The 13,045-nt window shown below is 34.4% G+C and overlaps 1 protein-coding gene across 2 annotated transcripts in view; it reads left to right on the forward strand.

Moving 5' to 3' along the window:
- LOC120535726 (transient receptor potential cation channel subfamily V member 5-like) overlaps positions 1–13,045 on the forward strand; it is a 68,167-nt gene that overhangs the window by 45,365 nt on the left and 9,757 nt on the right. For both annotated transcript variants that reach the window (XR_005634965.1, XM_039763752.1), the window contains exons 9-13: positions 1,180–1,326; positions 2,572–2,784; positions 2,873–2,959; positions 5,909–5,985; positions 8,341–8,506. Coding sequence is in view for 1 of the 2 variants with exons in the window: in XM_039763752.1 (XP_039619686.1) it covers positions 1,180–1,326; positions 2,572–2,784; positions 2,873–2,959; positions 5,909–5,985; positions 8,341–8,506 (690 nt within the window). In the remaining variant the exon portion in view is untranslated. The remainder of the gene's footprint in view (positions 1–1,179; positions 1,327–2,571; positions 2,785–2,872; positions 2,960–5,908; positions 5,986–8,340; positions 8,507–13,045) is intronic.

Raw genomic sequence — 13,045 nt, forward strand, 5'->3', positions numbered from 1 at the left:
CCCTTCTAATAATGATAGAATATATACCAAATTACAGTTGATCATTGTTCAGTATATAGATTCACTGGAGTGCAACTGGTTCTATGAATAGGTACAGTACATAAAAAAGACTGTTTAATAAACCAGTGTACTCTCTCTCCTATTCTACCAATGTTCTACTATATAATAAAATACTAGAGTCTGTGTATCCAGTCCCTCAGAGCAATCTGATTGATCAGTTTGGCTTTGCTGTGATTGGTCATTTTGGTCTTTCAAATTGGTAAGTCTTCGACAGGTACCATGGCTGGTATGTTATATTCACCAACTATGAGATAGTTCAAGAGATAGAACAAACAATGCTTCATGAACAAAGTGGAGCAAAATTATGTAATTTTGGTGAAAGAGGCACATCAGTATACATTCTACTTTTTGCTTGCTTTGTTTTGTCTGAAAATTAAAAAGTTTTAAATTCAGACTGTTATACTCAAAATGTATTCTTAAATGTACTTTGGGGTGAATCTAGTACAGAAATGTTTACATTGGCAAGATGGAAAGCATGTTGGTACATTTTATGAAATATCTGCATCTTCTAAAAAAACAAATGGAGACTAAACCAGTGCAATTTGCTTAACTCTCTAATAAACTACAAAACAACACACTGGATACTTTTATTCAATTTAAACTATAATTTGCTTTTCATGCAACTCTTGTATACATCGTGCATTGTTCTAAGAAATGCAGTTTTCAGAATTCATACTGTCCACATACCCAACAACTTTTAATAATCTATCATAAAAAGCCAATTAAAATCATACCACATCAGGATAAATGGATTACATTTAATATTATTCTGCAGTATAATTCCTGGTCATTTGCCTGATTACTGGAAGGAAGTCAAACCCCAAGCTAGTGCTTGCTATACTTTGTGAATCACCGGTTGAGGAATTATGTTGTTGTAGAATAGCAGACAATTCTGCATAACAATTTGGAACATTCGTCATTAAACTGAAAATTAAGGTCAGAAACAAGCTGTTTATTTGCTTCTGTCATGTAAGGGGCTAGAAGCTTGTGAGACTGCATGTATTTTCTGTGGTTGTATAAATGTAGTATCTAAGCTAGTGATGATAGGGTTGGTTTTTTTTTTCTTTTTCTTAAATGTGCACTGTTCTCATTTTTTCCTTTTCATACTAATTTCACCAGATGTTCCAGCACATATTGAACAAGCGTCGTGTTTTCCAATGGTGCTATGGTCCACTTTCTTCCTACCTGTACGATCTTACAGAAATTGACTCATGGGCCGATGAATCTTCAATTCTTGAGCTTATTGTTTGCAGTGAAAAAAGAGAGGTAAATAAATATTGTGAACTGCTTATGTTGAACGTGGTAACATAGTTAAAATCAACTTCTACAATTTTTTTTTTTTTTTCTGCCCTGCAGAATTGCTCAGCAAAAGTCACAATTCAAATAGGTTATTGGCTAATATATTTGTCCTGCACAATTTTATTTATTTTCCCACTTTTTTTCATTAGGGTTTGTGCTACGCATTTACTTAAATTTTTTTTCTTATATATTCATTATATGAACAGCATTGTATTAAAATGGTTGGTTTCACAGAAATGTCCTCCCATATCATTCCCAAAAATGTAAAATTACTTGCCTGTCATTATTAAACCTCTCCTGTTTCTATATGCTTAGGAATGTATTTACTTGATCTTTCAACATATATTTTCAGCAATCTATTCTGTCAGTGTTTAAGGTAATAATACCATGTAGTTATAAATCATGAGGCTCCCCTTTATGACAAATAACAGAGCCACTAAGCAGCAGCAACAATTGTACTAATTTTGATTCAGATCCTTGTCCAATCCCTTTCATTGTAAAGTATATTCATGTTCCCTTAGTGTCCATGTGGCTTTTCTTGATGTTCTGATGTCCTCCTATTTCACAAATGCATGTCGGTTAGTTTGATTAACCCGGGTCGGTTGGTTGCATGTTCATGAATCTGCCCCTCAGCAAACCTGTCATTCAATGAATGTTCTTTTCAGGCCTTACTGAAAAACATTTAATTCAGAAAAATCAAATGGTTCCCCCAACAAAAATGAATTGAGCTAAACTGGTTATATAATGATTAGGTACATTCATTTTACAAATTAGACTGGAGATAAAATTCTTACTTGACATATGTTTAATTAGGAGTAATTGTAAATCCAAAAACTAATAGCATTATTTGAAGGAACATTGGATGAGAAAACATTGTCATAAAAAATATTACGATAGCTTACACTATAGTGCTTGCTCATTGCAAATTCTTAAGTCACAAGTCAAATGTAATATTGTAACTAAAATTAGAGGGTGGGGGGGAATCGCATCTTCTCTTTGAAGAATGGCCCAAAACTTCAACAAAACCTAGCAAAAATGTGTTGAACTTATTTTAACACAATATTAATTTACTGATGTTGTTAATAAAAAAAAACTTGTTGTGAAATAGTTTGTTGTACAGCTTCTGTTCTTTCTTTCTCTTTGATATGGAAATTCCATTTACCTTTGAACCCATTTTAATTCCATTAATTTTTACGCTACTTTGCCTAACAGGCTCGAAGAATTCTTGAAGTCACACCATTAAATCAATTGGTAAAGCTTAAATGGAACAAATATGGCAAGCACTACTTTTGGTTCTTGATGCTTCTATATCTGGTCTATATTACTTGCTTTACACTCTGCTGCATCTTCCGACCCCTCAAACAACGCACAGACAATGCTACAGATCCAAGAGACGTGACTCTCTACGTACAGAAAACACTTCAGGTAATTCTTGTATTGATAACAGTAATAGAGAAGCCATAGCATTTTTAAAACTGACCTAAAATCAATCATTTATTTATTTTTCTCTCAGGAAAGCTATGTAACCTACAATGATCACCTAAGACTGATTGGGGAAATAATCAGTGTAACTGGAGCTGTGGTTATTCTGCTTTTGGAGGTAGACTTTTTTTTGTTTTGTTTTTTTATGTTTCACGAATGGTATAGTCATGTGTGCCTGTATCTCTATGTATACAGTATCTCCTAAACCAACAAACCAGTATTGGTTATTCTTTTTGCCTTCAATGGAAAATGCAAAACTAAAAATGCATATTTTTAACTTTAAACTGAAGAACCTTTCAAAAACATTTTCAAGAACATGCTGTCAACTTTGCAGGCAATGTTAAAAATATATACACTTAGTTCTGTGACCATTAGTCAGATTTTACTTTTGTCCCCTTTCTTTCAATATCAATTTTCTTTTTAAAGAGAAGTGAAGTTCAATATTCTGACTTGGAGGAATTCCGGGTGTGTTCTTAGTGTCTATGCAGTATACTCTGCTGCTGGTTGATTTTCTTTTTTCATAGAAAACAAATGTAGTTCATGCAGTGCAGATTTTGGCAGCAGAGAGTGGTGGCATGTATGTTGGTCAGAAATAGAAATTCCCACTCCCCTTTAAACAGGACAATGAAATTTTAATTAGATTTTAATAAAGAATGTTGTGTCCTGTCCTTTGGCTGATATTCCTGTGTCTATGAAGTCATGGTTTATATTTGTACAGTATTACTGTAAACAGGTTTTTCTTCTGGTATAATAATGTTTAAGGTAATGTAATAACAATGGCTTATTTCTGATCCTCGCCTTTTAAAGTCCTTTATCGGCACATTTAGCCTCACTATTGTTTTTTGGTTGCAGTCCAACAGTGTGTAAAATGTTGCTACTTCCACCTGCTTCTGAGCCCCACATGACCGACAAACACTGCTAAATTATTGGCCATTTCCTCAGTATCATCCATTATCTTGCCCGTTATCTTATGAAATAGTGGACACGAGCCAATTCTATAACCCCAAGAGTCTCAGTCATGATACACTATACTTCTGATGTTTTTGATTCCTGGGTACCTACTGCACTGTTTAAATTTAATTTATGGTTTGAGTGCTATGCCACATTGTGAATCGGGGATATTATGATCACTGTATTAGAAATGCTATATACTGTATGCCTAAAGTGTAAAGTTAGATTAAGCAGTCTTGTTTTCCTATATTTGCATTTGTGAAATGACTGTTGGTGGTCTTATGAGAAACAACAAATTAAAATGACTGGCTTTGAACTTGAGTGGCCATTGGTATCTTTTCAATGCAAAGTTGATCTACTTTACTATGTACTCCTTTTATACATAATGATTGGCAATAGTTATACTCCTTTGTAGTTGCATTCTTTTCCAATGTACATATCTATTCTAAAAGCATCATTGAAGTTTAAGGTACTGCAGAATCACTTTTACTAAACCTTGGAAGTTTTTTTGGCTACAGCATAGCAAAGTTTGCTGATTTTAATTTCAAAGTTATTCTTTAGTGTTTGTGTTCTAATGCTTTGTGTTGTCACTTTCCTGGATAAAAACTTAATCACTTTTTTTCTTGTTTCTTTTCTGCCTAGGAAACAGTAAAGAAAAAACAATATTAGCCATATTATATAAATGTAGCTTTTCTTCTTATTCTTCCTCTTTCGGCTGCTCCCGTTAAGGGTTGCCACAGAGGATCATCTTCTTCCATAATAAATATAGCTTTTGCTTATTTAAAAATTAGCATAACTTGTAAGATTTTGTAATCTGTACCAAAATAAATTGTTAAAGGAATAGAATTACATTTGACTATAAAAGGCACTTTCTGTGAGACTGTTTAATCCTGACACTGCAAAGTAATTGAGTCATTTTTTTGTATTTTTTACAGTCATGAAAACTAAGTTTTGAATTAACATTCAAACCAGCATGTAAAAGATAACATTTGTTTCTTAATTCATTGAGACTTTTGTAAAATGTTGAAAACTAAAAAAATTACTACTTTTTGTCTGCTGTCTGACTTTAATACACACAAGTTTTCATATTTATATAGATAGTGTGACCACTGGGGATGCACAGCTCCCCAAACACCTGACACAACAGACACAGCACAAGTCCCAGCACAACACAGGCTTTGTTTCTAAGGAGGAAAACACTCTTCTCCCATTTCCCACCACCGATGCAGTACAGCACAGTCCCAAACGATATACACTTTGTCTTCTCTCTTTCTCTTCACCTCACTTCTGCCTCCTCTCCTCCTCATGCAAACTTCGTTCCCCTCCTCCCAGCTCAGGCTCCTCAAATGGAGTTGAGGCAGCTCATCTTACAGAGCACCCAGTCCAACAGGAGAGGTTTCAGCCATTCCCCATGCGCCCCAGCAGGGCTTAGCTTCCATACTCCAAACCCGTGGCGCATAACAAGCCATTGGGCCTGCCCTCTTTCATCTTGAGGGAGATGCTGAACGTCCCGGCTGGGTAAGAGCCCCATCCTTCATCCCATTAGATAAAACTTTATTTTGAATTTTGAAATACATGTACCTACATATTATGTGTTCCTAAGAGAGTCTTATTTTCAATATGTTCCTAAAGACATCTACAGTATTTTTCTCTTCTTGTTTCAGGAGTTTAAATCTCTATCCTGCCAAATTTCTTTGATCAAATAATCACAGGACTGAATAAAATGAGAATTTGCATATATATATGAATAAAATATGGGTGCATACTCCTTCATAACATAGCAGTGCTTTATATAATGACAAATATTTTAGAAGATTGGCCAGTGGTCCTGCAGAGTTCCTGCTTTTACAACCAGAGCAAGAATAGGCAGACTTACAGAATGAATGAAAGATGCTTTAGTTTAGCATTAAAGCCTACACTTTCTGCTGCTTGCTAATTTTAAATGTAACTAGAATGCATTAATATAAGAGAGATAATATTGATGGGGACTTATGGTTGTATTTTTTTCTTCTTTAAAAGCTAATTTTTTACTTTGGTTTTTAAAAAAAGTTTGATAGCTTGTTGGGTTTTTTTTTTTTTTTTTTGTTTGTTTTTTTTTTTTTTTTTCCTCCTTCAGATCCCAGACATACTAAGAGTTGGAGCTGCAAGATATTTTGGACAGACTGTTCTTGGGGGTCCTTTTCATGTTATAATGTAAGATTTGGTCAACCTTTGGTTATAATATGTTTTTGGTATTTTTATTGTCAAGTACAGTATCTCATCCAAGGCAATAAATATGTTTACCATATCATGTAATTATGATGCTGTAAGACAGGGCTGTCCTACTCCGGTCCTGGTGGGTCACGGTGGCTGCAAGTTTTCATTCTAACCCTTTTCCTAATCAATGTGCAGTTTTCACTGCTAATGAACTCTTTTTTTACATTCATTTTAATAGCCCTGTTTTTAACACTAGAATTACTGAAGCCTATGGAAAAAAACTCCCTTCGCACCTTCCGTCAGCGTCTTTTTGTGTTGTAAATGTATTGAACACCTAGGTGGCTGGTTGCTGTGTGCTACAACATGCTTGACCTGGTGACGATGAATGCACATGTACTGTACTGTGCAAGGCATGTATGGGGTCCACTGAGAAAAGAAGAGTGTTCTTGGCTCACCTTGCAGAGGAAGTTCGGCATCGCTTCTTACAAGACAAGGTGATTGGAAAAAGAGGATGCAACATCAACAAGCTTCTATTTCAAGACCACTGCTTCTCCTCGGTGTCATCTGCTCCTTCAATGTAATAGGAACCACAGCATAGAAAGAGGTGTGCACATCTCAACAGGTACACCTGTCGTAAATGTAGGAAGGACGATTGTATATAGCATGGAATTGACCTCTCTTTACTATTCTTTCCTTTGCATGTCCTGGAGTACAAAAGAAACACCACCATGCACCAAAATGTGGAGACTGGGCAGGATAGGGGAGAAAAAAAACAAACGCAGTCACTGTTTACAACCGCATAAAGGTATGCAAATGAACATGAATAATTTTGCATCAGTGCCACAATGTTTTCTGAAATGTACTATACAGGTCATAAAATTAATTATTGAAAATATATATACTTATGTCTTTTTTTTTTTTTTTTGTCAGTGTGGCTTTGAACATCATGGACCATACTAATTCAGCATGAGCATGAACACTCAATAACACTGAATATAAAAAATGGTCAAGTGACAATGAGATACTAAGAAGGCAGATTCACCAGTGTTTGTCTCAGCCTTTATCCCCCATCATCGTCTCAAAACTCCATTCACAGTCCGATCTTAGAATTGGGGGGATTGTATTGTGATCATGACTGAGAGAATAAGTGGAAAAAAATGCTTTTACAAGTACTATAAATTTACCCTGGCAGTTACAGATGCACATATTTTTTTTTTTTTTTGTTTTGTTATTGTATAATGTTCACAATAAGAGCAGCTCACTATTCAAAACAGTAAATTTGGGATGCAGCTGGAGTCGAATCGGCAACCTCTTGATTACAGAAGCTGTTGTATTATACTTGTACCTTTTGTGAAAGTGTTTATTTGATATTTGGATTTCAGGGTTCACATATTATACACTTCATGTCTACATTTTGTCATTTATTACTAAAACAGGAAAAACATTTCTGTTTTAGCGGTGTTTATATAGATCGTTGTAGACCTGGAACACACGTGAAATGCATGTATTCCAAATGATGATATATGATTTACCCTCTACAACTCCAAGCACTTCATTCCAAGATAAACACTGAGCACTTAGAACCTTCTTTGCAAATTGAACTGCGGCGATGGGTAGGGGGATGAGACAGCAGGCTGCTTGCTTGCGCTGATCACATTTACAACACAAGACTCTGAAGGAGAGGTGCAAAGGGATTTAAGGTGGGCCGGGATTGAGTTTTTTTGTAGGCTTTGGTAATTCTAGTGTTAAGGATTCAGTCCTCTGAATTGATTTGTTTCCTCATTAAATGGCAACAAAACAAAAACGAGTCAACAGTTGACCAGCTAAATTGGAAGGTCAAACTCCAGCCAATTTTACTCCAACCAGTTTCTTAATGAGAAGCCAATTCTTGCTGTTAATCAAAGCCATCATTAATACCATGACTTGTTGCTGCTCCCATTCTGCCTTAGTAGACTGTCAAGATGTTTTGATGACCTGAATAGACCAATGTGATCGACCTTTACCTTTCTTTATTTTCAGGTTAGCTGGTCATGTAGCGGCTTGTTTTGTTTCTCATTATTGTATGGCTGTTCATTAAGGAAAAAATAAACAACTAAGGGGTCTGAGTCAAATCAATGAAAACTAAGGCAAAATGAGTTAATCATCAGCAAAAATGACTCACTAATTAAGAAGATGGTTAGAATGAAAACCTGCAGCCCCTGTGGCCCACCAGGACCGGAGTTGGACACCCCTCCTCTAAGATATTAAGTGTTTGATTGTTTCCTGTATATATAGAAAAATATCTTTCCATCTATATCTATTTATCTTATTTATCTATATCTATTTTATGATACACATCTTCTTTTTTCACAGTATCACCTATGCCTCTTTGGTACTTCTGTTGCTAATTCTTAGGCTAACCAGTTCAAATGGAGAAACAGAAGTTATGGCAATTGCACTGGTGTTGTGTTGGTGTAACATTTTGTACTTTGCTCGAGGATTTGAAATGTTGGGGCCATATGTTATAGTGATACAGAAGGTAAGAGAAAGCCTCCAAATAAATGTTATACCTAAAATGCAATTTTGATTTTTTTTTTTTTGGAAAAACTGCTTCACTATCATGCATGTCGGTAAGATATACAATATTATAGTATGTTTTATTTTATACACATTTATACTCCAAGGAGAGAGAGAGATTAGTTTAATATTATCACAAGAACAACTTAGTATACAAAATAATAGCAAGCTTGATTATCTGAAGAAAGTAAAAATAATTCCTGTCAGATTGTAAAGAACTTTCAAACTGTTTCTTGAAAGGTGAATTTGGTTTTTATTAATTTTAAGTAAACAACACTTCATTTTTTTTCTCCAAGTTTTATTGCTCTTATAAATAACATTACAGTAAGTAGACTACAGGTAAGTCCAAATACAACCAGAACAACCTTGCAAAAATTATTCTTGAATCAAAATTTCAATCAAAAATTAAATCCAAAGTCCACATTCAACATCTTGCTCCTACCCAAGTAGCGACTGCTGAACATTGAACTAAATATAACAAAAGTTCATCTTTTATACTTAGAATTCAAAAAGGCTAACCAGAGTAATGCCTGTTTATTGCAGAACAGAATTAATAACTGTTACTAAATTATTTAAAAAAAACGTTTGAAAATACAGAAATACATTTGATATTTATTTTAGGTTTATCCGGTGAAACTTAATGTGTTTAAAGGATTAATGAAGACATTCACTCGAGTAGAGGAAAAAATCCTTCAGTGTTCCACATTTAAATTATTCATGTTGAGTATGTGTGATGTACAATTTTAAGCTAAATTACAGCATACCTTGGACAGATTGAAGAAGGAATGCACTTTATGGATGACTTGAAATTCTTGAATATGAATTTTACCCTTATCTGAGATTTCTTTTAAATGTTTCAATTCCCATCATTGCTTAAGGCTATCATGATGTAAGAGTGATCAAAAAAAGTGATCTAATTTAAGATGACATGCAAAGTTGTTCACAGGAAACAAAACACTTTTATTCAAATGAATCTTGTAACCCAAGATTTTTATAGATATTCCCAATAACATGTAGCAGGTATGTGTGAGAAACTTCCCTGTCCCCTAAGTTATTCTCTTAAAATAGATGATTAGAGCTTGGATGGTACATAAAACTGGCAAGCAGAGCGTAGCCTTGTCTGGGTCCATATTTTAAAATGAAAACTCTGAATTCATATTGTTTACATCAAATGAGGTATTTGGACTGAAGTGTAATATTTTGATCTATGCACATATATTGGGTCTTGCATTTATAAACTAATCTGGCATTAAACACCTTGGTGTTTACCCAAGGCTCAAGTTCAGAATTATACTACTGTATATGTAAATACGATTATTATCAAGTGAGACTCAAAGTGATGTATAATATACTTTACAGTGTTAAGCCCAAGCAATTCTCAAAACCGTGTTCTGCTGCCATTTAGAGCATGAAATAACATGCTGAAAAAAAAAAAAACCCTGAATAACTATGCGTTATTTCACTGTAAGGTAACTCCACAGTACACATGAGTGTGACAGAACCTTCAACCAAAACACAATGGCATGAAAATAAAAAGCTGTACAATCCGCTTTAGAGCAAACTGAAACTGAACAATTAGTTGAATCAAGTAATAGTGAGGAAAATGTGAATTGGTCATCGGATGTTGACACAGATCGTGAAAGTAATGCATACGGCACTGTACAATTGAATCACCATGAAATGCTTGGTGAATTCAGATGCCTGAAGATTCCTTGTTGTAGCAAGTAGGTATGTGGGGGTGGGGAAAGGCAAAATGATTGCAATCAAATAGAAAGGCAAGACAGATGTTAACCCCCTAAGCACTGTTGTTTATGTCAGGGGTGTGTTGATCATGCTAATTAGGCACAAGCAACAGAAAAACTAAAAAGGTGCACAAAGAAACATGCTTCTAGTGTCCCTATTATGAAGTTGGGCTCTGCGTTGGTGATTGTCTCAAAACATTTCACATGAAAGAGGTGTACTAAATTTTGTATCAATAAAGCAATAGATACTGGGCATAACTTTATGGTGATGTTTTGAAATTTACATCTTTTTCAGTGGAATAAACCTAATGCTAAAGAGGCTACTGGGCCTTCAGCTGTCTGATAGCTGTCTGAGCCTGTAGCATTCAATAGATTTTAATTTTCAGTAGCATAATTTTCATTAATGTAATACTTTACAATGGGTAAAGGTGTAAAATGGTTCTTAACTCATTATTTCTCTTTGTTCTGTAATTCAAATTCAAACTGCATTGTTTATTTAATAGTGTTTCTTTATTGTCTAAAGATCTACGGCTTTTCTCCGTATTCATAATGAAAATGATGTGATTTTATTTTTAACTTGTAATTTAATAGTCTTATTTTGTAAAGTTCAGTAGTGGGCAATCCATGAATATTTATTATTGATTTTATAAGTTGCAGGTTAAGTTTATTCCTGACTGATTTTTTTTTTTGATAATTTTTTGGTTTTTGGAATGGTTTTAAGCATTACCCTGTATTCTAGAGGTTGTGGGGGTTTTTTTGTTTTTATTCTGTTTTATTTTGTAAATAATCTGTTTCAGCCAAAATATAAATTTATCTGTTTGATTCATTTACTAAAATCTGCATCCACTAATAACTATGAGAAGTCACTGCTTTAGAGTAAATTTAGTAGTACTTGATATTTCAAGATCAAGGATAAGCAGAGCATGGCCAGAAAAATCAATGACATAACTGTAAGCACTAACAGACGTCGATACACCATTATCTATGTAAACACATTTAATATTTGTGAAGAGACATCCACTTGTCTGACAGTTAATTATCCTTTAAAAATGTACAATTGCTGAGGCAATTCTGTATAATTTGGCTTGCAATTAAAGAGAAACAGTCTAAAGTGGAGTATAATAAATAGATGAAATCTCCAGCCTTTAAATTTCAAACTGCATATACAGAGAATTAAGAATAAAAATGACTCCCAGTTACATGCACATACAGTAGCTTTGCCAAAAGGAAAGTAAGCTATAAAGAGTCTGGAAAATACTTAAAGATGAATCTAAAAAGAAAATTGTTCAGTTTGAGTATCTTTTGCGCCATACCAGTTTGGAGCTGTGTTATGACAATTTATACACACCTATAAACATGCAGCCAACACTGTAAAATGTTACAAGCATTATTGTGGATACTTTCTGACTTACCCTTTTACAACATCCTTTAGAATCGGACATTACTGAAGTGGCTACCACAGAGATTGGCATTTTAATACTCATTATTTCCTAAGTTTTAGTTTTATTACCAATAAATAGAATAAAATACTTGTCCAACTCATTGTCAATTTAGTCTGCTTAAATCATTAATATGTAAATGAGTCTTCTGTAAGAACGATATAATCTGACTTCTTTGAGCAAAGATGTGATAATACATTCTCACTAATAAAATTTAAAACCAAGCATTTGTCCATTTTTTTTCTATTTTGCTATTCATTGCTTTAGTAAATCTAGCTGTTGGTCATGTTTCTGGTTGATTGAATTTCACTAGAGAAACCCCAAAATTTTGTTTGCATTTCACTAAGTGAGTGAGAAGGAAGTTAAGTCTCTGACATACAACCGAGCAAACCTGGTCATTGATGTACAAATGCAAGACTGTTATCTTCCCTCACTTAAAGTCAATCGCCAATTAATTTGTTTCCTTGATATTTAATTATATGTAATTTATGCTACCCCATTTATGAAATTTTGTTTACTTACACCAATGGTGGCTCTCTGGCTAAAGGATCTGTCTGGCAACTCAAAGGATGCCAGTTCAGTTCCTGACAGTGACTGAAGGAATGCTACTCTGTTGGGCCCTTGAGCAAGGCCCTTAACCTGCAATTGCTCCAGGGCTGCTGTACAAATAGCTAACCCTGCACTCTGACCCCAATACTCTCCAAGTGTCTCTGGAGAGTAAGTTGGGGTATGTGAAAAATGACCAATTCTTAAAACAAGAAATTGTATATGGTGAATAAAGGATTATCCTTTATGATGATACTCACAACGGTGGTGTTTCAGCAGACTTCTCCATTCTTAGATATTCAGTATATGAAATACAGCTATTTACTTGCAGTGACAAAAGGAGTTGTAATGAAACACAAGCTCTTTGGCACTCATATAATGGTTTGCCAAATTTGTCCTTCGGCTTCACCACCTACTTTCCGTCAAAAGAAAATCCAGTAACTCGAGAACTGATTGTTACTCATTGTTTATTAGTTTGTAAAAAAGCACAAGAGAGGTAATTGTGATAAACACAGTACTATACTTTATAAACAGGATGTTGACATAAATGCCTGTTAATTCTTACATTAAAGAATTGTGGAGAAGTCCCAGAAATGCTTCATCCTTCACCAATCTTTTTTACCTAGTAGGCCAAATATTACTGATCTAAGTACATGTTAGAGTACTTTAACAACTCCACAAACTTTTTACACATGACCCATGTCGAGGTGACAGGTCATTGAGGCAGCACATAGTGAAAGACTTTAGGAAAGGTATTTATGTTCATGTTATTAA

Source organism: Polypterus senegalus, chromosome 9, assembly GCF_016835505.1.
Source record: "Polypterus senegalus isolate Bchr_013 chromosome 9, ASM1683550v1, whole genome shotgun sequence".
Classification (NCBI taxonomy): Eukaryota; Metazoa; Chordata; class Cladistia; order Polypteriformes; family Polypteridae; genus Polypterus; species Polypterus senegalus.